This window comes from Choristoneura fumiferana, chromosome 7 (genome assembly GCF_025370935.1).
Source record: "Choristoneura fumiferana chromosome 7, NRCan_CFum_1, whole genome shotgun sequence".
In the NCBI taxonomy this organism is placed as follows: domain Eukaryota; kingdom Metazoa; phylum Arthropoda; class Insecta; order Lepidoptera; family Tortricidae; genus Choristoneura; species Choristoneura fumiferana.
Window position 1 is genome coordinate 7,236,182 of NC_133478.1, and position 27,962 is coordinate 7,264,143.

Genomic DNA, 27,962 nt, shown 5'->3' on the forward strand with positions numbered 1-27,962 from the left:
TGTTGACGTATTGATTCCAACTATCAGTTGGCGAAAATGTCCATATTTTTTGATTTCGATGTGGGTGAAAGGGGCCGGAGGTTTAGACGGGCTATTGATGCTGATAGATATGAGATTGAACTGTTCTGGGATCGTAAACACACTGAAAATATATTCGGTGAAGTGGATCTTGGGTATCTCATGTAAGTTTAAAATCTTGAACCTCTATGATGCTGCCATAAGCTACGTACGGACAGGGCGTACATTGGCACGCGTAGTCGGTTACGCGTGTCCTGGAACGCCATGTCCGTACGTACAGCTACGCGTACACTCTTGAAGAACGCGTGCCGCATGAACTGACTCGCGGACGAGCCGCCGGCAGTCTGTTTTTGGCCGCGCGTCAAAGAGGTCGCGCTCGTTCTGGTACGCGATATTTGGACGGCAAAATGGATAAAGCTCTGGAGCTCGTAAGCACGTAGCGCTATGGATCGATTCAACTCGCGTTTAGATTCGTGGCGGTCCATACAGGAGATTATATTATAGATTATATTAGGATTATATTATTATGAAAAAATGACTTTCTGCCAAGTTTCTTGCGGCGCATTCTTCTTGGCAATGATGGTCTTTCCGAAAGCGCTGGTAGTTTAAAAAAATGACGTGTAAAAGTGCCCATTGCGGCCTATTTACTGAATAAATCATTTGAATTTTTTGAATTTGAATTTGGAGCTGTACCCGTATCCAATGTACGCGTCAACACACGCGTAACCGACTACGCGTACCAATGTACGCCCTGTCCGTACGCAGCTTTAGAAGAACAACAGGGGTTTGTAGATACATGAAATGTAGGTAACTCATTTGGTTGAAAAGTGCATTCAATTATATAGGAAACCTACCGATCTCAAAAATAACATCGAAAGGTAGGCGAGGTGACACCATTGAATACGAGGCAATCTATTTCCAAAATGTTTTTGGAACGCTTATCTACACTAAAGTAATAAAGAAGTAAACTTCACGAAATGTTTGTTCACTAGGAAATCTGAACACATATTTTTTTTGTATTGGTAGCCTCTGTAACCATAGAATACTAATTATCCCGGGAATTAGTTTTTATTTATATTTTTCTGGCTGTGTAGTTAATTTCGAGAGGTTGCCCTTTAGTGTTTGTACCTACACCCCATGTCGCAACTTGGCAGGCAGTTAAGAACAAGTGTTTCAGTGAGCTGTCACCGTTGTCGATTTGTATGATCGATGAAGATAAGAAAGTGATCGGCTTCATGGCCCTGAATGACCATCCAAATGTTCCGAGCGTCTCGCCCGCCGACTGGGAACTTTGGGTCAGGAATATGTTCCAGTGAGTAAGATTTATTTTTATTGACAATGTATTTTTTTTTTATTATTTCTGGCCATAGGTGCGACAATGTAAACGCAACTCTGATGAACTGCAGGTAATCAAATATTTCTACCACATTTCTACAGTCTATGCTATGACATGTCACATGTGTAAGATACTAAACCTACTAATAAGGACTGTTGCAGAATCTGAACGGTGATGACACCAGTAGAGAACTCTGGGACGCACCGACCATAAAAGGACACAAATTGTCACGCAACTAACTCGAATCGGTGTATTTTATGCCACATGACATGTATAAAATATTGAATTGATTTGAGCACTAGACAGACAAAAATTTCATCATCATAGCCATCGGACGTCCACTAATGGACATAGTCCTCCCCCATAGACCTCCAGCTGCTTCGATTGGAAGCAGCATGCATCCACCGTAAGCCATCTCGTTGGTGGACGTCCTACGCAGCGCTTGCCGATCTGCGCCAACTTAAATCATAGTTATTGTTTTCCCGCAGGCGTTACTACTTATCTCGAAACACGCTGTTCATTCACTTCATGTGTTGTGCCGAGTACGTCGCGGAGACATTTTTCGAAGAAGCCTTGGCGTCGGTGTTCAATAACGATATGTATTTACTGCAGATAGTACTCGTTGTGCCTCCTGGTAGTACTTTTGGTAAGTATGTTGTAGTTATTGAGTGAAAAAAAGTACCACTGATATCTCTTTTTCACATCTAAACTATTACCTGGAACCCTGGTACCGCACCAGGAAATAGTATAGATGTGAAACGGGGTCAGAAACGATATCCTGATGTTCGGTATAGTATAGGTATTCAGTGCCTTAACGTATTAATCACCATCAACGGTCCAGTTCTGGATTTGTCAATAGGCCGTATAGACCGCGGCCTAGGGGCGGCAGCGTCCTAATGGCGGCAGATTTCAGAGGACTAGAAAATTATTATTTTAGAAAGGTACCATCAGCCAAATAAGTGGTCTGTGATTTTTTAAACAAGTTCCTATCAAATGAATATGTTGCTAAAGTCGAAATTTCAATTTGAAAGACACGTCTATTGGCATTATTGTTTTATGACGTGCAAACGATTATCAACTTTAGGGTGATAGACCACATATTTGGCTGATGGTACATGGAGCGGTGGAAATAAAGTGGCCTACACTCATAAAAAATAAAAATCCGCCACTCCAGTCCGTATGTCCCACTGGGCAAAGGCTTCCTCTTGGAATGTGGGCATGGGCTGCAGTTTCTCCGTACTACACGTACAGTCGGAGTAAAAAAAGTTCATCACCTTAAAATCTATTTTCTGCTGCTCAGTACGAGCGATAATCTGTTTTACCGATTGAGTATGACATATTGCGTCAACCTGTCAACCTGCTAAACATAATCTTGTTTAAGGTGACTAGCAACCCTACCACTACACCTTGGCACTGACAAACACTGACAATTAAATAGAACATTATTTGATTCAAACTCTTACGGCGCTGTTTATTAAAAAGGTTTGGTATTGATATGAAACTAGATATATGTTAAAGTTGTATACTATTTTGAACCTTGTTATCATGACAAGTAAATATAATTTTATATGCACTTGTCTACTTAGCACTTTGGTTTCAAAACGTACTAAGAGTGTATGACTTACAAAGGAATCAATTTAATAACTGACGAAGGTTTTCCTACCCCCACTGTACATCGTACTACGTAGGTATCTAATTCAACGATGTACAGTGGGGGTAGGAAAACCTGTTGGTGTGTACTGGTTTCCTGACGATGATTTTCTTCATCGTAAAGCTCGTGGTACATATAAAGCGTCAACTGTAGACCTATCAGTTAGAAGTGTTGTGGGTGGATATATTATAATGATGTAGGTACAGAAAAAAGGTACCACCTTCTGATGATTATTATTGATTATTTTCAGATGATTTTTCGAAATATCAGACATTCCGTAAACATACTATAAACAAGATTACCGCTAAGAGATCTGACGACAGCGAGATTGAGCATTACGTCTACGTGGCGCAAAGGAAGGACTTTTGCCCGAAGCTAACAGTACGACGAGCTGTGTTGGTATTCATAGAACTTTGCCTTCGGGTCGTGGTGGATAGTTTTTGCGCCAATTTTTGCACAAGCCGTTTGCGCATGCACGTCGCTACGCGTAGGGGAGCTTAATTAAAGCACACAAAATAAGATTTTATTTTGTCAGTGAGAGAAATATCACGCAGTTGTGATATATTGCCGTCGATAGTTCGATTATAAATTAATAGCTGCGTGGCCTCGCGATGGGATTAAACTTCCATGATATTTCTCGCACCGTATAAAATAAAATATGTCACATACACTTATATTAAAAAAAATCTACCACCGGTTGGGAAAACCTCTGTTGAGAAGAATCCGGCAAGAAACTCGTCAAGGTAATATCGTTTTAAAAACAGACCTCTCATGTTAATGTCTTAAATCACAAGTAGGTTACCAAAACTAGAATTGACAAGATTTCATTTTTTTAACCCGTAAATTACTACAGGAATCGAAAGAGTTTTGTCTCCTGAGCATGGGAAAATATTTATTATAATTTATTTCTCCATATTTATAAAAATACAAATAATTTAAAAAATACATCTAAGTTTGCCAAAACTACCACAGAATAGATATGTTTCCTTTGCCTTTTTCACCAGAAAAAGGAGCTGTCACCATTTTGACAACGTCTACGTCAGATTTACGTGATCTTTTTTTTAAAATAGAGACTAGACAAAAGTAATGTTTCTATTGCGAAGTAGTTTTGGAGTTATGCCCTTTTAGAATAAGCACATCTTAACATAAATTAATACATTTATTAATAATCGTAGCGAAATTTTAAAAATATCAGCATCTTTCTCTTTCCAAACAGAATACAGAGTACGAATCAAATTATAGTCTTCATCATCATCATCCCAGCCTATATACGTCCCACTGCTGGGCACAGGCCTCCTCTCAGAACAAGAGGGCTTGGGCCATAGTTCCCACGCGGGCCCAGTGCGGATTGGGAACTTCACACGCACCATTGAATTGCTTCGCAGGTTTGTGCAGGTTTCCTCACGATGTTTTCCTTCACCGCAAAGCTCGTGGTAAATTTCAAATGTAATTCCGCACATGAATTTCGAAAAACTCAGAGGTGCGAGCCAGGGTTTGAACCCACGACCCTCTGTTTGAGAGGCGATAGGTCAAACCACTAGGCCACCACGGCTTAAATTATAGTCTTAGAAATATGAAATCTTGTAAATTCCTAAATCTTATATTATATTGCTTTAAACAGTGAAGAAGACAATGACGACGTAGTCGAAATTCTGGATAAGTTGTGTCCAAAATTGAAAGAGCTGTACGGTGAATATTACATCAGTGAAATTATTGGGCGCCGCCCGGAGAGCGGAAGAAAAGTCATCGTTGCCCAGGTAAACCCAAGTAAACTTATAATAATTTATTAAATCAGGCGTTACTTTGCGGAGGTCCATGTGCGTGTTCATGCAGTTCCTCCACCTCCACACTGTAAGAACACACACAAATCCCACAAACTGACGCGTTTCGAACTCAACCAGAACTCATCTTCAGAGCAACACAACCGTACACCATACTAAGTACCCACCTATATCTTTTTATAATTTGATAACGGTATTTTCAAGCATGTGAAATTATTTAAGCAACCTGTGGCGTAGTGGGAAAATTTTCGTTTGATAGGCCAGAAAAAAAGCCTGAGCAAAGTATTTTTTCGGTTGTTCGTAGTCTGAGCTAATCCACTCACCCACATTCACAATGTACTCATCTCATGTAATGTACTTATCTATTATTTAAAATCCATCGGCTTTTGTAATGTATTGTGCAAGGAAATAGAGTCGATAATCGATAATCAAGGCCCTTGATTCTAGGCGTTCATATTAATCTTTTTTTTTATACAATATAGGCTACAATCACGCCTGATGGAAAGCAAGGATGAGGCCTACGATAGAGCACGCTTGCCTAGTAAATGCTCATTCACCCTAGACTTGAAAGTGGCTTTGTGCGGATTTTGGGAATACTGACAACGTAAGGGTGGAGACCCCGTCTACTTCTGGTCGACCTGTGGAAGAAAGGAGCAGGTGGAATAAGGTCGTGCAGTTCCGAAGCACATTTAACGAATTGTAGCCTGTAAAATACCGACAGGGAAGCCAGTTCTTCTACTGCGATGACGAAGGCTCTGGCGACAAAAATCCGCATCACAGGCGACGCCGATGAGCCTATTCGCTCGCTGTTCTACCGAATCCAAAGCAGCTAGCTGATAAGCAGAACCGTCCCAAAGGTGGCAGCAATACTCCATGCAGGATCGGACTTGGGCTCGGTAAAGACCAATGAGCTGGTCCGTAGTGAAGTATCGCCTAACCTTGGATAGAATACCAAGCTTTTTCGCAGCGGTTTTTGCTAAGGATTCGATGTAACTCCCGAAGTTCAGTTTAGCCACAGAATATATAATAGTACTGGCGTACAGAATGGCCACGCTCCGCCCCGCACCGGTTCGAGTTACCCCACCCCTCAAGCGCAGATTGCAGGAAAACCGCAGGAAAGCAGTCGGGCGCGCAACGCGATGTATGTCGGTCGCACCGTCGCACGGCACTAAGTTCGGGAGCAATAATTTTGCGAAATGGTGATATACTGTGCATTGTATGGGTGTTTGTCAACAGCCAAAGATAAGAAAAAGAGTTTTTTTTCGATTTCCTAATGTAAATAATAATGCTTTCTAAAAGTATCGCGATTAATATATGAAATAATTAGGTACCGAATAATTCGTTCAAGTTTGTAGTCATATATTTATTTTAATTTAAAATAATAATGCTTAAATACATAGACAGACACATTTTAAGTAGGTTTAAATAAAAATATATGATTAACGATTACATTTATTTACACATCTAAGCCATACCTACATACCCTATAGTACTAGGGTTTTGCAATAGTCAGCCCTGTGTGTCTTACGCACACATTGACGCGTGTACAGACGTCGTCGTGCCTATGTAGATTCAAGAACGCGTATTTTGTACGGCGTGGCCGCCCTGTGGTTTAGCCGAGAGGTCTAAACCAAGGAGCTGAAGGTGGTCAGATATTGGTACAGGCAGACCTCGAAAGGTTGGAGTTAGATTAAATCAGCTTTTACTACGAGCTTGTTATATGTTAATTTGTGGTTAACTACTCAATGGGGGTCAGTCTTCTTAAGTGGATGAGCTCAGTTCAAAAACTTTACTTTCCCAAGCTTTGCCAATTTTGCCATATGAGTACCTATACCTCTACCTACTTGTCATCATTGACATCACCCAAAAAATAGAGAACTCTGTGAGATATACTTTTCCGAAAGCAATTTAATTATAATTTTGTGTTGAAATTCCAGCGCTGGTCTATTTTTATGGTTTTTCTGTGCATCCATGTTTCAGCTTCTGTTTTCGTGTGAAATATATAGATTTCACTGGATGACCGTAAAAGTAACAAAAATTTGGAGTTGAAATAAAAAATACAAAAAGACTCCAAAAAGTAATCTTGAAATTCCAGCTTCAAGAGAGAGCGGTCGGAGTAATGTGCCTCAACTCTGAAATAGACTACCAGAATCTCATAAAGACTTATGATCTCAGTTCATATTTTGGACTCAAAAAAGCTACCGATTTTGAGAAGGAAGTACTAAAACGCTCCAATAATTTGGTCGAGTTGTTTGCGTAAGCATTGTATTTGTTGTGGCCCGATCGTAAAATCCGTCAGACCATGCAATGGGGAATGTCTGAAAAATTTAGAAACGCTTGAAACTTTTTATATCAATACGAATAACCTTTCTAATTAACAAAAAAATATCAGATTTTTAAGTAGCATCAATTAATTTCAAACAATGAAAGAGTTTTCTTTACCGCCAAATTACGACAGTCTGGTCGGTTACGACGTGTTGTTCTATAGTCCAGAATAAAAAATATTAAAAAAGAATTTATGTGTCTTTGACTCGATCGTTTTGACAGGTGACACTCTTTACCGGGCCGATTAATACTGGCATGGAAATACCGACCCTATTTTTCATGTACGCGTGTACAGTCAAGGGCAAAGATATCGAAACGGCCAAAGTTACAAAAATATGTAAGTATACACGACTTTATGCACCTAACGTTAAGGCCGTGTATACATATTTTTGCAACTTTGGCCGTGTCGATATCTTTGCCCTTGACTGTACATGAAACTGACATGAGCTTATATGACATACAGTGTTTTAAATTTGTTTAGACTGTATTACTGCTATTTATTGTACAAATTATTTTTGACTGAGTTTTGTTTTAATTAATGCTGCATGTTTAATTATTTATTTTATTAAGTCGTTAGAATGTTTAGATGTACGCCTAACGGCAAAACATAGATTTCTATGGAAATATTTTAATAAGATCTGTTTGTTGTACATATGTTTGACAAATAAATTTATCATTATTATTATTTTCTATTTTGGTAAATAAATCATTATCTTATCTTATTATTATGGGTGTGTAGATGAAAAACAGGGTCGGTATTATCAGAGCCGGTAAAGAGTGTCACCTGTCAAAACGATCGAGTCAAAGACACAAATTCTTTTTTAATGTTTTTTATTCTGGACTATGGAATAACCCGTAACCGACCGGACTGTCATAATTTGGCGGTAAAGAAAACTTTCATTTTTTTAAATTAATTGATGCTACTTAAAAGTCTGATATTTTTTTCTGTTAATTAAAAAGGTTATTCCTATCGATAAAAAAAGTTTCAAATGTTTCTAAAATTTTCATCCATTCCCCATTCCTAGGCATACCATGAAACGCCGCCATTTTATGTTATGCTATAATATTTTGTGCTACTTATGAATTATTATGTGCCTAATTAAAAATAAGGTAGATCGATGAAAGCAAAGTATTATATGACATTTCTAGCTACGCACCAGGCACATCGTAAAGTAGTTGCTTTCTTGGCCACTCACTGTCTGAAGAAGCACTGAATGAAGCTGAGCGTATGACGATGTGCCTAAGCGTCACTAGGCAATTTGTAAAACGATGAGGCTTGGACGATAATGGCGGGTGTTGGTTAGTCAATTCATAAAATAGCGCCGTTTCATAATGTGCCTAAGAATATATATTTAACTTGATTGTCATCTCTTCATTCATCTCACTTATTACTTTATTACATGTTGCTGGAAAGAGCAAAGGGATAGGCTGCAAAATTACATTTGAAATTTACCATGAACGGTAGAGGAATTCGATGGTGTGTAGGTATAATGTGAAGTTCATGCATGGGTTATACCGCCCAAGCCATCTAATTCTGAGATGAAGCCTGTGCCCAGCAGTGGGGCGTATATAGACCGAGATGATGATGAGTTTGTGTTATGATAACAAATGTACATTTTATTGTTATCTATCTTCCCAGTGACCCAATATTACTCGGGGAACGTAGCCCTTTTGATGACGTCCCAAAGTTGTCAGCAATACAACTAGACGGATGTGTAAGTATTCTAATATTTTAATACCCTATGGGGCTGTTTCACCATCCATTGATTAGCGTTAACCGACGGGTAAATGTGATGCCGTCTCCGTCTATTCGAACAAAACAAATAGAGACGGCATGACACCTAACCGCCAGTTAACACTAATCAATGGATGGTGAAACAGCCCCTAACTGTTCAGTGGTGGCAGTTGGTTACTTTTTGTTTTACATTGGTTGTGGCTGGTATTCTACCGAACACGGACAGCTCTACCGTACTAAAGGACTACGGACCTAAAGTCGTCTGGCAGTGTCTTATCGAACCTCGACATTGGCAGAATCATCGCATCGTTCGATGGGGCTATTATTATCCCAAAAATTCAATTGAATTAGTACCCTAACCTACAACCTTATCATCTATTATTTTCGACTAGCCGTAACCCGCGACTCCGTCCGCGCAGAATTCGTTTATCGCTATCCCGCGGGAACTATACAATTTTTCGGGATAAAAACTATCCTAAGTCCTCCTCCGGGACCTTAACTATCTGTATTCTGAATTTAATCTGAATCGATTCAGTGGTTTAAACAAACAAATAAACAGACTTACAAACTTTCGCATTTATAATATTAGTGAGATGAGATGTCCAGAGTACCTATATAAACCTGTTTGTCTACTTTAGCTTACGGAAAGCAGATGGATATAGCTTGTACGAATCACCATTGCACTATGGATTGTTCTGGGCGTTAGGTGTTAAGGGGGAAAATAGGCTAATTGGGATGGCAACTCACGATTATAAGCATTGCATCGCATTCTTTTATGTTAAACAGCAGCGAAAAGAAAAAACACGGCGTTCCAGAAAATCATCGGGTCGGGTCAACTTCGGAGAGAACGCGGCCATGAGACGCAGCTTCGACCATCTGTATTTTATCCAGCAATCTGATGAGTTTAGTGATCAGGTCAGCTTAACAATCCTCAAGACCAGAGGTATGGTTGTACTCTACGTGTAACTCTTCGTGAATTATGTTTCCAACTATTACTACGAATTATTTTGGTGTGTGTCGTTGAGTGGGCGGCGCTACGAGTTCTAAAAACTTCATCAAAGAAAACGTTAAAAAACCGGCCAATTGCGAGTCGGACTCGCGCACGAAGGGTTCCGTGCCATTATTACAAACAACACTCAACACGACCACGAAATCATGGTCCCAAATCAGCATAATGCCACCCGTGCGAACGGCGCTGGTCTGCCTTTGGGACCATCAATTGTGCAATTTTCTCTCTGGTCTCAAAAATATTTCTATATCAAATTCTATCTAAATCGGTTCAGCGGTTAAAGCGTGAAGATGTAACAGACAGACGTGTCTACTTATTTCAGCGAAAGTTATTATGCTAAAATAACTTATAATGGTATTAGTATGGATAAACACATTTTTTTGGCTTAACGCCATACCACTTATAGTCGTATGATAATGCTCTTATTTTACTTACATGCGACAGTGTATTATTTTCTCCAGGCCTTCATGACGTCACCAACACCGTCGCTGATCCCACCGAACAAGGCGGTATACTTGGAGGCCGACCCATTTGACTACGAAATAGTCAACATCGATTATAAGTTACTGACTGTGCCTGATGTCGCGTCCTTTGCTCAAATGTGAGTATCTGCCTAGAGGTAGAGTCATTTACGATGAAGCGTGCCGTGGTTCTTATTACAATGTCTTTAATGTCTTATTTTGACAAAACCACGCGTCTTCGTGGATGGCACTAGGTATACATTTATTATACTTAGTTAAAATACGATCAACGTCTGATGTTGCTACTTACCTTGTTACATAATGTTACTGCATACAGTATGGGGATAGGTCATAATATGTCATAGAGGACTGGGGACCGAAGTCTAGGGGGCTAATACTATGAAATTCGAAAATCGAAGTTCGTATCGTATCCCTCTCACTCAGTCTCGTATTAAATAATATAAGAGTTAGCGGGACAGCAAGATGCGAAGTTCGGATTTCGCACTTTGTAGTATAGAGCCTGAAGGAAGAGGTTGGAAGTTGTATTAAAGCGTCCGGATTGAGAAACTTCGATGGCATGGTTGGAGTTTCTATATTCGCTCACTAGAGGCGCTACATATCGACGCTTGAAAGGAGAAATTGACTAAGCGACATATTTTTAAGATAGTGAGTTACATACATGTTTGAAATCAGTATCTTAAAATAATGCCGCTTAGTCAATTTCTGCTTTCAAGCATCGATATGTTAATGTCATACAGAATTGACCGATGTCATAAATTCTAATTTCAAAGCTAGTTCTAGTTTTCAGCTTGAAAATTTAAACCTGACCATCAGTGGCAATCTCACAATAATTTTTGCTTTTAAAATATTTCAATCTCTAGTTAATGGATCTTGAATTAAGGCTCAATCAACTATTTTACCGACACTTTGGGCGTCTCCTGCGTTACCAAAATTGTCTCTGGCGTTATCAAAAAGTCGTACTTCCAATAAGATATTACACGGTTTAATAGGTTGAACTTACGTAGGATGGCATGTATTCATGTACACTATATATTAAATTACAGAAAAAATATGTTTACTTACAAAAATCTGCAATTTTTTGAAAAATGTCGCGGACAGATTAGTGTCGGTAAAAAAGTTGATTGACCCTTAAGCAAAATTCTACAAAGTTATGCCCGGTTCACATTATTCCAGTAAAATGGTTCCAGTAGCATGACAGGTGCTCGATCGATCTTGTGTAACTCGTTTGGATTGTGACTCCGCAATGTATCGCTACTGGCACGACTTTACTGGAATAATGTGAACCGGGCGTTATGCTATATGCACGGGCGGTGGTGATCTTTTATCATCAGGAAACCCACTTGCTCGTTTGCCATCCAGTTGAATAAAAAAAATAAATAAAAAAAAACATTTTGCAATTTCAGCCCAGAAAATAAACAAAAGGCAGATGCTGAAAGGTTCGCATCATCCACACTTAACAAACAGCGGCAGTATCAAAGTAAGCCAAGATTCGTGTTAAATGGGCCAATCAACTATTTTACCCACTCTTTGGGCGTCTCCTGCGTTACCAAAATTGTCTGTGGCGTTACCAAAAAATCGTACTTCCAACAAGATATTTCACGGTTTAATAGGTTGAAGTTACGTAGGATGGCATGTACACCATCTATTAAATTACAGAAAAAACATGTTTACTTACAAAAATCTGCAATTGTTTGAAAAATGTCGCGGACAGATTAGTGTCGGTAAAAAAGTTGATTGGCCCAAATACAACAATAGGAAGTGGATGAAAATAAAGTTGATAGATTCCGTTACTTACATAGTAGTTACAAGTGAATGTGGTAAAAAGCATAATTAAATAATTAGTTATTGATTGTTAGGACGGCAATCAGTGCTTAAAGCGGCAAACGCGGATGTTAAGGAGCAAGTTTACCATGGAGATCCCAATGCCTTCATGATTGAGTTGTATGCTTTACGAGAAGATATCGATGAAAGGTAAATATGTATTGTTACTATCTATTACCTACGTAAGATAGTTTTTCAGAAGACCATGACATGTGCCATATATATAGGTACAGGTACAGCCAGCAGCAGAAGTGGACGAGCAGTTACGGAGTTGAAAATGATTTACACACGACTCTACTGCCACGGTAATGGTATGGCCACACACATCGCGATAAAACTTCGAAAAAATACAAAAATACTCCAAAAACCAATCTTAGGACTTGTGATAATTTCTGTACCTTGTCGCCTGTACCTTGCGAATTTTTATTTCAACTCCAAAATTTGTTACTTTTACGTTCATCCCGTAAAAACCATATCGAAAATACAAACTGAAACATAGATGCGAGCCCAGCTCAGAGAGAGACCAGCGCTGGTCTCTTTTTCTGGTTTTTCTGTGCATCTATGTTTCAGTTTGTATTTTCGACTTGTACAAGTCCTCTTCCACAGATGATAATAATATACCTAATACTATACTCTCAACTCAATAAGTCGTAATTTTCAGGAAAGGTTACGATTTACTGGAAGCAGCTTTTGAAATTATGAAGGACTACGATTACTGCTTGATCCGAGTACCTTGTGATGGCAAATCTATCCATTTACTCCAACATTTTTGCGTAAGTATTATTTGAAATTATTATACTTACACTACACTTTGCCTCGCACGCGTAAACCATTAGGTAGATCTAGCAGTTAAATAGGAATTTGACGCTATTTTAAAATAAGTAATATCCTGACCTGACGTATCTTGCATAAAAAACCCTAGACAATTTCATTTCTCTAAACTGATAGCAATTGGAGTTTTAGGATTTTAACTGGAATGGAATATCGTAATAAAAGGTAGCCTGTTATGTGCTATTCCATACCAGCTATCAACATACCAGACTTCATTCAAATATGTCTAGCCGTATTAGCGTGAAGAAGTAACAAACGCACGCACACACATTCGCATTAATAATATTAAATATATGAGAAGGCGTATTTCGGTTTTTCTGTCAAGTATTCTAACCAAGCCAAGTTCTTAGCAAAGTTTCATTAAAATCGGTCCAGGTTTACAAGATATTGAACTTTGAAATTAAAGTGGCTTTTCAACTTTTCTAAATGGTTTTTTAGCAGGATGGAAGGAACCCGTCATCATAATTAGGAAATTAATAGACAAAAAATCTATTTGCTTACGTTCGATTCCTTACAGTTTGTGTCCAGCAAAGGGGACGTTTGCACAGAATACGCACTGTACATTGCGCACAGACACTCCGTGTTAGGGTACGTAGTTTTCTATATTGGGTGCTGTTGGAAAATTGCTTATAGTTTTTAAGAAAAATATAAAAAAGGTCGCTTTAAAATATTTTTTTACGAGATTATTGAGTGCCTATTACATTTACAGTAAACTGAGGGTCCGGAAAGCCGAGGTCATTGATGTGCCTCAAATAATAAATTTAATACAGACCTTGGAAGGTAAAGAAACGATGTGGATAGTTGAGAACAGTATTATGGGGAAGAAGCAACATCAGGCCTATGTGTTTATGAGCGGAGTCACTTTGGTTGGTTACGGGATCGTGGAGTAAGTAGCGTTGATTTTGAAATTGAAAAACATTTTTGCAATTAATGATATTGAATTAAAATGATAAAGGTGCGGACGTACTATTAAAACCCGACGCCACGTCACGCTAGCGACACGCCATCCAATCCAACTCGTGTCAGTACTAATTAGTTCCATGTATTTATTATGGTCAGTTGCAGATAGAAACATGTGCCGGACGCGGGTACTGCCTTTTCGCAACGTAACGTTTGGCAACCTGTTTAATTTTGCAACTTTTCATTTCGCAAACTCTAAAATATGGTATTTGACAACTCCTGAATTTGCCATATCTTACTATTATTATGAAAATATAGATGTACACACAGTGTTTAGTGAAGAGAAAACTGAAATCGGTTGAAAATTGGATTTATAGTGATTTTTTGAAAAATCTATATACCTGTCTCTTTCTCAAACGCTTTTCTCTATGCAGCAAGTATGGCGGTACTGGCGTGTGACGTCACATGCCAGTATATCTTTCTCTGTCTAATATTGAATTTCAAACCTTTATAACTTTGTTATTTGTAAAGGTAGCTTAAAAGTTGTTTTTCTATTCGATAACAGGCATTGTGTAGTTTTAATTTATAAAACATATACAAAATAGTCAAATACCGTATTGTACCTAAATATTTCAGGATTTATTTCAGGGCCATAGTGTAGAACCCTTTAGGTTAGGTTAGTTGGAAAATGAAAAGTTGCGAAATTAAACAGGTTGCCAAACTTTATTCGCCGAAACATAGTAAACCGTGCCGTACGACGTGGCGTGGCGTCGCGTTTTAGTAGTATGTTACCACCTTATGTTGGTTGTCTGAAGACTTATAAAAGAATGTTCTTTTGCAGACCACCAGAACAAATCAACTTCATCCAAGCAAAATTCAATTTGGATTATTACCACATTGGCAAATATCATAACAGGGGGCATGGAGCTAGCGTAGGCTTTGCTACCCTGAAGACTACCCTGGTGTACCCGGTGTTTGAGACACACTTCAGGTTCTTCCTCAGAGACATGATGAGGCTGCAAGGATGTGACAATCTAATGTGGCTGACGGGTTACAGAAATAAATGGGTCAGTCCATGAAATTGAAAAACAGAAGGAAATGTTATAAGTCCTGGCTTGCTCCAAGACCAGTGTCGCCAGAATTGCTTATATATGCGCATTCATATACAGTTTGAAATCTTGGCGATTATTGGTTGTAGCGTCTGTGCGAAAAAAGTAATAACTTTTCATCCTGTACCATCAGCCAAATATGTGGTCTACCACCCTAAAGTTCATAATCGTTTGCATGTCATAAAACAATAATGCCAATAAACGTATCTGTCAACTTGAAAGTTCAACTTTAGTGACATATTCATTTGATAGGAACTTGTTTAAAAATTGGTAGACCACTTATTTAGCTGATAATACCATAATAAGAATTTTACGATAGCGCTTTGTTGCTGAGAGTTTATTGTACAGATATACAAATGAAAATTGCATACAATGTGCTGCCACCTAGCGTGGAATAGTGCAAAGATAATTGACTGCTGTTTATAAAATAAGAGATAATGTAACCCAACCGATAGATGTCTCTAAATTATTGCCTGGTAAAATGAACTCTAATCAAAATAATTTAAATACAACGCGGTTGAATACATGGCTATAGAACTGCCGGATGCTACTCGAATTATAAATTCAAATATGGCAACGAAATTGACGTGAATAGACTATGATATTATAAGTTGGACTTCTATTGTATGGGTCAAGAATTGCTGAATGTGAACTAAAACTAATTATTGCTAGTCCACTGAGTGATTGACTTACCTACCTGGGTGATGCTTGGGCTAAAACTCTTCATGCGTTATTTTAGAGGTGGGACCAAACCAGATCGATTGTGCGAACAATGCCCACAAAACCCCCACAGCAAATTTCAGCTAAATCGTTAAAGCTGTTTCCGAGAGTCCCGACGTAAATATTACAAAGATTGCTCGAGTAAAGATAATGTTGAAAATAGCCTGAATGGCTTCGAGAAAAGTATGGTACGGCCGTGCCTTTGTTTTTGTTTTGCTCGACTTGTCGGGGGCACTGCCGTGCCCCCAGATTAAAACATGTCCAAGATATTACATATTTTGTGCATTAAAACTATTCTACTATTTGTATAAGAAGTATTCGCCCTTCTTTCCCAAATAACGCCTTATTACAATGTTCTGATCTCATTTCAGGTAATTCATAAAGCTAACACTATGGCAATAGCCATGGTGCCCCTTCTTCCGAGGAAGTCAGAATCTATCTGCGGTTTAATTCCACAGTTAAAGAATTTGGGAGTATTTTCAAGAAAAATGTAAGCGCAAAACTTAGCTATAAACTCCACAGGACGAGGTTTAGTTTACAGGCTAGTGTGTTACGTGTGTCAGAAATTCGTCGAAGAACTCGTCAAGTCACTGACATAGCTGTAAAAATATTCAACTTGAAGTGACAATCAAATGGGCGGGCCACATCGCTCGAAGAACAGAAACGTTAGCGCAGAAGTCCTTGAGTGGCGACCACGAACCGAACCGGCACGAAAGCGTTGGCAGCTCTCCCACTAGGTATGGACTAACAACATCGTGAGAGTTGCGGGCAACTGATGGATGCAAGTGGCGAGTTTTCGTTGCTTTTGTTCGGCAGTGGACGTGTTCCGGCTGGTGATGTAATAATGATGATGAGTGTTGTGATCGCCAAATGGCCTATATAAATCGGTGGAGAAAAATTGCGAAGGTACCTAGCGATTGTAGCGATGGGCGACCCCAAATGACCACGTCCACTCTGTCTATATTGTCCAACTTAAAATGATGTTGATGATTAAGTTCCTTATAAAAAAGTAATATTATGTTTTATTACAGAATGGCATTCAACACGTGGTTTATTAATAATAAAATTACGAGCATTACGAAGTTGAACGTCGATGCGAGGATCGTGGTGGTCGGTGCTGGGAACACCGCTCTGGCTTGTTTGAACGCTTTGCTATTCGGGTACAATTTTGGTATACCAGTAGTAATATTATAAAGAGGTACAGTCACCAGCACGCTTTGTTGTATCAGATATTGATTTGACACAACAAAGTGTAGATACAACTCTACTTCTAGGGCCGGTAGGACGTGTCATATTTTTTCATGCTCCGCTGTGGCAGATTTAGTGAAGATTAAAGAAATCATTCTCATTTCTATCCTACGCTCTCGCGAAACTCAGAGGTTCATAAATACTTAAAAATATCAACCGTAAAATAAGTCGTCAGGTACCTACTGCAAAAGATACAAGGAGCGATTACAAAAACAAATAAATGAACTTGCCAGAGACCTATTGAGCGGGGAAGGTGATGTGACAAGGCTAAAACGTTGGCAATTACTCAAACTAGACGGAGAGAATAAAGTCTACTCTTCAAGACAATCAATGCTCAATGGAGTAGGTACCATCAGCCAAATAAATGGTCTATCAATTTTTAAACAGTTCCTATCAAATGAATATGTCGCTAAAGTAGAACTTTCAAGTTGACAGCAGCGTCTATGTGCATAACTATTATTAACTTTAGGGTGGTAGACTGATGGTACCTACTCTTTTAAAAAAACAATTGAAAGTTTACGCTATCTGATTATGGATGTAGCATAGCTGATTGCAGATGTAAAAAATAGTAGATTGTAGGTACAATGAGAGCATAAAACGAGCCATTTTACCCAAGACGTTCATAATAGCCCCCCGAGCCGATAGGTACGGCGAGGGTGCATAGACTCGTCAAGGGGAAAATGGGGTTCGAGTTTTACACTCTGCTTTTCACTTAGATTGCGAGAAATGAAATAGAAACAGTGAAATAGTTGGTCACTTTCTATGTATCTTTTATTTTTCATGGATTATTATATAATTATATTTTTTTAGTTTATTGATTTATTTTGATCGATTTGATTTATAGTCAAAATACCACAAATGATTATCACGCTATTAAAAATTATTAAAATAAATAATGTAGAATGTTTGTGGCTGTTGACACCTGATTACCTTGGTTTTAAACAAAGATTTTACTTTATGCACTAAAGCCATTTTATGTGCATAGATCCAGCGTAAACACGACCTTCACGAGCATGAGAAGTGTTTTTTTTTATTCCGGAAAAGTCGCTAAATCTGTCCTTGTCTGCATAATAAATGAACATCTTTGCAAAATTTTAGGTTTTCTACAACACTACGACGAATAAGTATGTCTGTCAGTCTTTTTTTTATTATAATAGGTATCTATTTTGTCTTTTACCCAGAGCGGGCTCACCATACCTAACTTTCACCAACGTGACACTAGTATCGCCGTCCGGCTTGCCATTCATCCGCCATTGCAAGCCGCACGTAGAAATGATGTTCCTTAGACACCGAACCACTACCGATCAATTCCTCAAGAGCACGCCTTATACGTACTATCTGAACGTGGTGGTTGGCACTGTGGTAGATATCAACAAGTAAGTGCCACTGTACTTTAGGTTACAGATTGGGGGTTATTTTCGAGCGTTGCCGTGGAGAGCAGAGTGGCGCAGTGGAAGCGTGCTGGGCCCATAACCCAGAGGTCCGTGGATCGAAACCACGCTCTGCTATGTATCTTTTTGTATTTTTTTAAAAGATTTAGTTAATGTTCATCATTACCAACGAAAGAGGTTTCCTATTTTCGTGTACTTACAGTCAAAATAAATGTTAAGTTAAAAGGGTCGATCAACTTTTCCCTGTACCGCGTTGCCATAGTTACGTCCCCTGGACAACTCTTTAACACCATGAGTTTCTCCATGTTTTCTGTGGTTATAATTCATAGAGCGTACATTTTTGTCGTAGTTACAAGCCCATTATTTAATGGACAATCTCCTAAGCACATTAGTAGCATAATATATCATAACAGTTTTTTTAAGAAACTCTTTCACTGTTGTCTCTTGGACAACGGGACAGAATAACAAACAACAAAAAGTTGATCGACCCAAAAATTACACTTGATGTTGTTAAAAAAATAACTTTATATATTATTTTATTAAACGGTTTTATTGTAATCTAAAAAAATCATCGTTTACATAATATTTAATCAATATATGCTACCTTCTGCGTTTCTATTTTAGTCTCATGAGTGACCTAGATTGACGTGAAGAATATGGTGTGATGACTGGATTCCTTTAGTGCAATATCGCAGCATCATTAGTATTTGGTTACAATAAAACCGTTTTACATTAAAATACACAAGTACTTATGATTTTTCCCTTTTTACTACTTTTCTTGGGTAATACACTTAGCTTTTTTTTTGTAAACCTTTTTAGTTTTGTTTATCCTCCATTATGTGTTACCAGGCAAGAAAAATTTATAACGTTATTGAGCGGCCACCGTTGTTATTACGATAAACTGCTCTTGCTATTCGGTAAGCAATACCAGCACCCCGATTACTTGCAGTCAGTGTTGGAACGAGCAAAGAACGTCAAGTAAGTAGTTTGGTTATTATCGCTTTTTAGGGTTCCGTAGTCTACTAGGACTCGCCATGTCTGTCCGTCTGTCTGTCTGTCCGCCGCTAAGCTCAGAGACTGTTAGTACTAGAAAGCTGTAATTAGGCTTTAATATAGATATCGGTTACGCCGACAAAGTGGTAAAATAAAAAACACTATTTTTTTTTATTAGTAGTTTCAGAGTAAATAGCAGCCTAAGGTATAAAATGTACCTAAACTTGGAAGATTCCCTACACAATACGAAATTCTTAGAAAAATATTAAGTACTTTATTTTTTCGTAATGGATTCGGAACCCTATCTTTGGCGTGTTCGACATGCTCTTGGCCGGTTTTTATTATGAGTGGGAGGAGGTAACGAGCATGCGGGTCAAAGATCAATTATTATTTATTAAAAGATGTAAGTCACACATTGACAGCTTTAGCTTTTTTTTTTTCTTTATAATAATTACGTATACATAATCCTAATACCATATTATGGTATTGGGATTCGTTTTTTGAAATCACCTTGTTTGAAAATTATGGTAATCTGCGAAACAAGGACCTTGTGCAAGGTCCGCCCGGATTGCTACCACCATCTTGCTCGCTAATCCTGCCGTGAAGCAGCAGTGCTTGCACTGTTGTGTTTCGGCGTGGAGAGTAAGACAGCCGGTGAAATTACTGGCACTTGAGGTATCCCATCTTAGGCCTCCAGGTTGGCAACGCATCTGCAATACCGGTACTGCAGATGTTTATGGGCGGTGGTGATCTCTTACCATCAGGAGACCCACATGCTCGTTTGCCATCCAGTCGAATAAAAAAAAACAAGTTTTGACTAGTTTTAAAAATGAAGTTGGGCGGTAATTTTTTCCTAGTCTTAGGTACCTACTATACTCTTATTTCAAATTTAACAGTGTTTCTCCACTTTTTGAATCGTATTTTGACGCTATACTTAAAACTTTGAACATCAATCAATCATATATGCACACATTTGTAAACCACAAAAGTCCTAAATAACATTTACAGGTGGTCATGCACCTGCTGACGGAACTAACTTTGGCATTGTATAATTTATTTTAGATCTGGCAACATCCCTCCCTATTCTCGTCTAGACGACCCTTCGTACCGCGAGCCGCAAATAAACACGTACTACGAAACGCCTGACAACGTATTCATCGTCAACAGCCTCACTGAAGCGAACAAGGCGCTACGCTTCGTCAAAAACTTCTACTATAGAAATAGTTCGACCGAATGTACGAGTATGGACAATTTGAACTATTCCTACTAATAATCTAATATTACAAACGTTACAAACAGTTTATTTCGTCGGAGTGCATGTTTTTTATTCTTTCATGGTTTGACGAACTTGGTTAAAATTTGGTTCCAAATGGTTTGTTACTATTTAACTGGTCAAACATAGAGTACTTAACGCTTTTTCTTCGCGAAATTTTGCAAAGTTAATGCAGGAAGGCGAGAGGCCAATTGTTCACAGTAGAGTCGCCAGCAACAGTAGTAGTACAGGGTAGTTTCAGACTAGCGTTTTATTTGCGTTAATAAGCCCGTTTTCGGAAACGCGTTCGGTTCTGTTCTGGGGGACCGTCCCTCTCACTCTCGTATTAAATAATTACTTAGCGTCAGCGGCACGGCAAGATACGAAGTTCGTATTTTCTGCTAGCGTTGAACACGTAGGAATGAGCATGCTAGGTATGCCAAAAACGACCGTATACTACGGGCACAATAAACGCTAGTCTGTAATCGCCCTTAGACAACTTGAATTTATTAATCTCGGTAACCCTTGATGCTCTGTACCAATTGAGTTCACTGGGTAACTAATTATAACATAACTCATCATCATCATCAGCCGGAAGACGTCCACTGCTGAACAAAGGCCTCACCCTTAGAACGCCACAATGAACGACAACTCGCCACTTGCATCCACCGGCTTCCCGCAACTCACGATGTCCTCAGTCCACCTGGTGGGAGGCCTGCCAATGCTTCGTCTTCCGGTTCATGGTCGCCACTTGAGGACTTTTCTCCCCCAACGGTTATCTGTTCTTCGAGCGATGTGGCCCGCCCATTGCGACTACAACTTGCATATTTTTCCAGCTATGTCGGTGACTTTAGTTCTTCGACGAATATCCGTATTCCGGATTCTATCGCGCAAAGAAAGTCCAAGCATAGCACATAACTACGAACTCTTAATTACATTTTAATCTAACAAACCTTCATATCGAACGAAAAAAAAGTGCAATGTAATCAAAGTAATTTCTAATTTTACACCTTTGAGGTGTGTAATGTTCTATAATTTGTATTTAGATCAAGTGATAGTGTACGGAGCTTACTTGCACGCGTATTGCTGTATAGCGGCGTTACTGGAAATGGAAATCCCGGCCCGTAATATCACGTTTGTGGAACCATTCCCGCCCGAGGACCCTACTAAGCCCAGGATTCCTGTGTTCTCTAATATTTACGTGAGTTCTAATTACGAATTGGGATGATCACTTTAATAAATTACGCATGTTACATATTTACATGGCTAGTTTATTAAAATCACCTCAACATACCTGAAAATCTGTATACAATCTTCAGAGCCCGTTCCCACTTGTCGAGTCCAATGGCGTGCAGTGGTCAATTCCAATTCCAGGGTAGGCAGCTGGTAGTTCGCGCCTACAGCAAGCAGCACTAGAGCTGCTAATCTTCATGCACGCCATGTAGAGTATCCGATTTGGTTTGTGTCGGATGTCAACCATTTCTGCCACAGTATACAAAATTGGTGTACCTAGTGTAGAGTAAGTGTGAACTTTTTCATATTAAATGTTCTGCTCTGCGACTGGGACATCCGATCAAAATCCTACAACCGACAAGTGGGAACGGGCTCTCAGACTATACTAGTCATTTGCGGATCCGTTTTGTGCCAGTCGGATTTCCGTTTAAAAATCTGTACCGCATAAACAGCCTCATTTAATAATGTTCAACCACTATTGGGTGTCCGACATTTTGGCCTATAACCCGACCAGTGAGAAATTAGTCAAATTGTTTGTTTCATGGACTAAAATGAAGTCCAGATTCTCCTTCGAAGGAGAATTACGAGCTAATGCTCGTAATATTTTGTCAATGGATACTTGCCTCACAAGTTCATTTATTGTAGGTTGACCAAACGATGCGAGAAGTACTTAATGAACTAGGGATATCGGTGTACCGCTCGTACTACTTCCAGTCTTGGAATGTGGACATGTACAACATGGCAACCCACGTTAATTTCCTCTCGCATTTCCAAATGGTTGAACTGGAGTGCTCGGCGATGTTCTACTATGGAGTTAAAGGAATAGACGCCAACGCATTTCAGGGTACGTTCTGCTTGTGCTACAAAATTACAAACAGTTTCTAAATGGTTTCGGATTGGCCCAATTTAACGTTACTTTCATGCATCTCCCTTCAGACATAGTTAGGTAGGTACCTAACAAACTTAAGTTTTCTAGTCTCACTTTTCTAGTGGACAGAAGAAATCGTATGGATGCGGAAAACAGATAAGAAAATTTTAAAGAATGAGATTTTTTGTTTGACCCTTTCGCTGCGACACGGATTAAAGTGACTGGAGCTTTTTATTAATGTTTGAAACGCTGCAAGTCGTATCCAGATCAAGTTTGATTAATTGCATGTTATTGTTAATTAGTTTGTTAATTAATTAAAAACGGGCACATAGGAAACTTATATTTCGAAAACACGTTACATTATGTTGCCTAAGTTTAAACAGTTTTTTTTGTAACTGAATCCCCTTATATATTTTCGACCATTGTTTATCAGCTATCCACAGGAGCGGCATGGCGTACGACGCAGGTATCCTCATTGACCACCAGTTCCGCACCAACGACCCTTCGATCTTCGCCGCAGGACCTTCCACGCGCTACTGCCCTCGGTACTTCGCTGAGTTCAAAAAGCAGAAGTTCTATGATTCGTATGAAGTCGGTGAGAAGGTGGGTGTGAGGGAGGTTAACTATAATAATAATAATAATACATTTATTTCAAAAAACATCGTTATAAAAAAATCCTTAAAACTTCACTCCCTAAATAGGTATTAATAAAACCTGTGCTTTAGGATAAGTAGCTCTCCACCCCGTAAGATTTCGATGTTAGTTACAAATCGTATGATAACTCATAGTCTGTTCTTCATACAGGCCATTCTCCCACACTTTTGCGATATACTATATCATTTTAGCTGGGTGCAGAGATAAGAAATCAGTTGGACCCATTATTTTCCCAAAAAGCCGCCGAATCAAACAAATCTATGCGAAGCTCGGTAAGAACCGTCAGCTTCGATTCCTCGATTGACCGAAACTCTCAGCAATCGGCTGAAGATAAGGAGTCTTTTTTTGGAAGCAAGTAAGTACTTACCTAAACAAAATACTTCAATCAATTATAATTTTATGTTAGACTATTCTTACTTTTCTAATTCTATGAAAACATTTTTTTACACATGATTCGTTTGACAAATGTTTAATTAGGCCAAATACAATTTATTCTGAAACTGGAAATGTGCCTGGATTTCTACAAAACTAACCTAACCTATAGCGTTCTAAATAATGGTCTTGAAATAAATCCTGAATAGTTCGCAGTTTCAGAATAAAATTCATTTGGCCAAATTAAACCTTTGTGAAACAAATAAATAATTAAAAAAAAATATTTTGTCAATATGAAAAGATAGGTACGGTCAGCATCAAAAGTAGCTGCATACTTTTGTGCATTGTAATTTTACAGCAGCGTACTTAACACCATACAAATTTGACAAATGTGCTAATACGACATAGTAAAAAAGTGATCCTCTACTTTTGGTGCTGACTGTACCCTTAAAAAATATACGAGTAACTCGTATCGCAATTACTCTGTTTATGGCATCTTGGCCTTTTGTCCCAGATGTACGTGAACCATATATTTTTATTCTAATGCTTAGGAGAGAAACTCGCGACAAAGTAAAATGCGAAAGAGTGCCGGAGTTTGTGAAGCCTATCGTAAAGCAATGCATGCTGCCCGGGGGCTTGCAGTATTTGGAAGTGCGCTCGCCAGGGATGAAGATACCGCACCATTACATACAGACGCTCGATTTCAATGTAAGTACGAGAACCAACCCAGAGCCAGCCTTAAGGTGATTTACCACCGGCGAGGCGAGACGAGGCGAGGATGGGCGGGAATTGGTATTAGTATTGGGATATCTCCCGCTGGCCGATGCGAGCGCGCACGATAACGCGCGTTTTATATAGGAACTTCTCGCTCATCCTCGTCTCGCCTCGTCTCGCTTCGCCGGTGGAAAATCACCTTTAGGGTCTACGCTAGCTGGCGCGGGTGCACGGAGTAAAATCCGCCACACGCGACGTGTGCAGATAGCGCTGGCTCTTACTATTTAACCGACTTCTTTTCAATAGGCGTCCATCTGCTCCATGCTAACCGCGTCAGCTAGCGTAGGCCATTGGCCATCTAGGCGCCCCAGGCGAGTAATGCCTTATACACTAAATTTATATTTCCTATAAAGCCTTGGTTTTGTACTGTCACTTAAAAATAATTTGATTTTAAAAAAGTTTTTAATTTAATTGGATTTCAGGGATACATATTAGAAACGTTCCAGGGCGGTTACTTCAAGCTCCATTTGACCGCGGACTCTATCGTTGATGGTATAACGTGTTTGAGCCCCGAGAGCTACTCGATTGGTCACTTTAAAAATCTCTACGGCAAGTCGGCGGTGGTGCTCAATAACGTCCATATAAAATTTGCCGTTAGTATTTTCTAAATCCAGAAATATGTACTTTATTATATTTTTTATATAAAAGTATAGCCCTTTTCTACTTCACTAGAGAATGCCACGTCGCGTAGCGTTTCGATCATGATTTTAACGAATCAACAAAAAAGTGCAAAATATTGCAGATCTAAGTTAATATTAGATAGATCCAGGAGTGATATTAAAAGTGGAGATGAAAAACAGTACTTTTTATTACGTATCTACGTACAGTCAATAAACAAAACTGAATCGCGTACCAGGGTGGAGCCTTTGTGCTTCGGATGGCATATTGACATTCCATGCATCTGCCAAAGAAATCATAGCGAAATTGATCACGAAAAGGTCTCACTCTTGTACCATCAGTAAATCATCTTGTACCAAAAGTTCTTGTATCAATTTTAAGTTCCTATCAAATTAATATCGCTAAAGTCGAACTTTCAAGTTGACAGACTCGTCTATTGGTATTATTGTTTTATGACATGCAAACGATCATTAAATTTAGGGTGGTAGACCACAATTTGGCTGATGGTACGTGATTCAGTTTTGTCGACTGTACCTACATTTCCAACAATTTCTTAAGTTTCCTTTTTCCAGTCTAAGAGGATCGATAATTTATACGAATACTTCAACTCTCCAGGAATATTCTTTTTATATCACGAACACGTAGAAGAGTTATTTATGATGGCGAAGGAACTTCTTCCAATGGTAGGTTATATAATTTACCTACTTACCGATAGAAACTTAAAAATACATGCGTGAGGACGAAAAGAGACAAGATTTTTGCCAACGTCTACTCAAAAGTTATATTAAAAAGTTTATTTTTATTCCTTAGAAAGGTTTATTTCATTGTCTGATGTATACCATAATTTTTCTCAGTAATACTGCATAATTACTTATTTATAAATGATAAAAACCGGCAAATTGCAAAGTGACTCGGTCTTATGCAATAGCCCTCAGTGCGCGAGTCCGCTAACTTGGCCAGTATTTTTTATTTTTAACCCCCGACGCAAAAAGAGGGGTGTTATAAGTTTGACCGCTATGTGTGTCTGTCTGTCTGTGGCACCGTAGCTCTTAAACGGGTGGACCGATTTGAATGAGGTTTTTTTATTTGAAAGCAGTTTTCTAGTAATGGTTCTTAGACGTGTTTCATCAAAATTGGTTTAGGCGTTTTTGAGATATTGAACTTTGAAGTGACAAAGTCGGGGGTTTTCCAAATTTTCGTTGGCTAGGTTAGTGCTTTACTAATATTCTTAAGTTTTAGTTTTGTTCCATTCGGCAGGGTAAACCGGATGGAGACACGCTAAGAGAAGCATTGAAGTCAGTCAGTGAACAGCTCAGCGATCCGGTAAGCTAATTGCCGTCAACCATAAATAAATACATAATATATAAACTATGAGTGGAGGCCTAGAGTAGGGCATAGAAATGTAGGCAGGCAACCGATGCGTTGGACCGACGACCTTGTTAGAGTGGCCGGAAAGGACTGGATGCGAAAGGCGCAAAACCGGGACGAATGGCTTGCATTAGAAGAGACCTACACTCAGCATTGGGTGGTGAAAGGTTGAAAAAGAAGAAGAAGAAAGAGATATAAACTATAGGTACAGTCAATGAAACTCAATCGCGTAGGTACCAGGCTACCATTGTGCTATTGATGTCATATTGACATTTCATACATCTGCCGAAGATATCATGGCGAAAATGATATGAAAAGATCTCGTCCTGGTAATCGATTCTGTTTCCTCGACTGTACCTCATAATTTCATTTATGCAATTAGCATTAATGCCTTACTTAGATGGAAAGAGCAATATCATGCGAGTCGCTGGTTGCTCTACAATACCGTTGATAATTAATCAGTGATCACTTATAGCATACATAGCAGTGCAGCTCCGTAATGTTACAAAACTAGCGCAATCTTGCGAGCATCGTGTAAATGAAACATGCGCGGGCGCACGGAAATCGTAAAAGCCCGCGCCAGTAGACGCTGCTATTCAAGTACAGACCCACAAACTTACGCCCTCGCGTTTTCTGGCCCTCTTGTTATAAATAACTTCTTAGTCCAGTGGTTCCCGAAGTTGTCTGGGCTACGACCTATCATACAAGTTTACAAACTTGGGACCCACTGGGAAATTTAACTGTTCCACCCAATTCCACCAATCTGAATAAATAGCTCGTTCGGTTGGTGTGTTGTTCGACAGGCAGGGCCCACTCAATATTCGCTCGTGACCTAGTTACCAGTGGCCTGTGCCCAGCTGTGGGACGATATAAGCTGGGATGATGATGATGATGACGTGTTACAGCTCTGCAGGAATGATATGAAGTTGAGGATCCGCTCTAGCTTCGAGAAATCGCCCCACGTGGAGGCCATCACGGCATACGTGATGGAGTGGCTCTCTGAGAACGACCAGCTGCTCCCCATGTACTTCCAAGCGCGGGAGACGGCCCAGTTCACCCACGACTTGAAACGGAACGCCATGTTCAAAGAAAAGAAGTGGAGCATCAAGCAGTTTATTTCTCAGTTGCATTGATTTTTTTGGAATAAATTCCTTTCACAATAATGTAGTCAAGTTATCTTTTATTCAACCGAATACTTGTGTTCGACGCTTATTTTCAGCGTTTAGTGTGTAATAACAACCAAATAACATTAAATTTATATCACTGATTTTAGAAAGCGCTTCGATGGCTATATATAAATACCTACCACGGAAAAACAAAAGAGCGAAACTGAAACTACCGTATACGAGGCCCGTTAATTTTACACTTTGTAGGTAGTATCATACTAGACCTACTTGCTTATCTACAGCTAATGTTACGCGTGGCCGACATGCGTGCGCCTGTGTCGAATCTCTATTCTTTGAATTTGTATTG

The 27,962-nt window shown here is 39.2% G+C and overlaps 1 protein-coding gene and 1 non-coding gene across 2 annotated transcripts; both read left to right on the top strand.

Moving 5' to 3' along the window:
- The first annotated feature begins 36 nt into the window (after positions 1-36).
- On the top strand, positions 37-27,622 carry LOC141429908 (cilia- and flagella-associated protein 61-like). Its single transcript, XM_074090466.1, has 29 exons — positions 37-182; positions 1,196-1,330; positions 1,843-2,000; positions 3,256-3,400; positions 4,627-4,762; positions 6,882-7,042; positions 8,751-8,826; positions 9,633-9,761; positions 10,317-10,456; positions 11,741-11,814; positions 12,194-12,308; positions 12,820-12,931; positions 13,507-13,577; positions 13,699-13,875; positions 14,731-14,956; positions 16,090-16,208; positions 16,750-16,878; positions 18,148-18,342; positions 19,207-19,335; positions 20,413-20,585; positions 21,649-21,803; positions 22,481-22,679; positions 23,137-23,306; positions 23,549-23,712; positions 24,281-24,437; positions 24,926-25,096; positions 25,694-25,804; positions 26,379-26,444; positions 27,395-27,622. Exons 1-29 carry the CDS (start codon positions 37-39, stop codon positions 27,620-27,622), a joined length of 4,167 nt encoding a protein of 1,388 aa, XP_073946567.1.
- On the top strand, positions 18,403-18,474 carry TRNAM-CAU (transfer RNA methionine (anticodon CAU)). Its single transcript has one exon. It is a non-coding gene; the product is annotated as a tRNA-Met (tRNA).
- Positions 27,623-27,962: the final 340 nt, after the last annotated feature.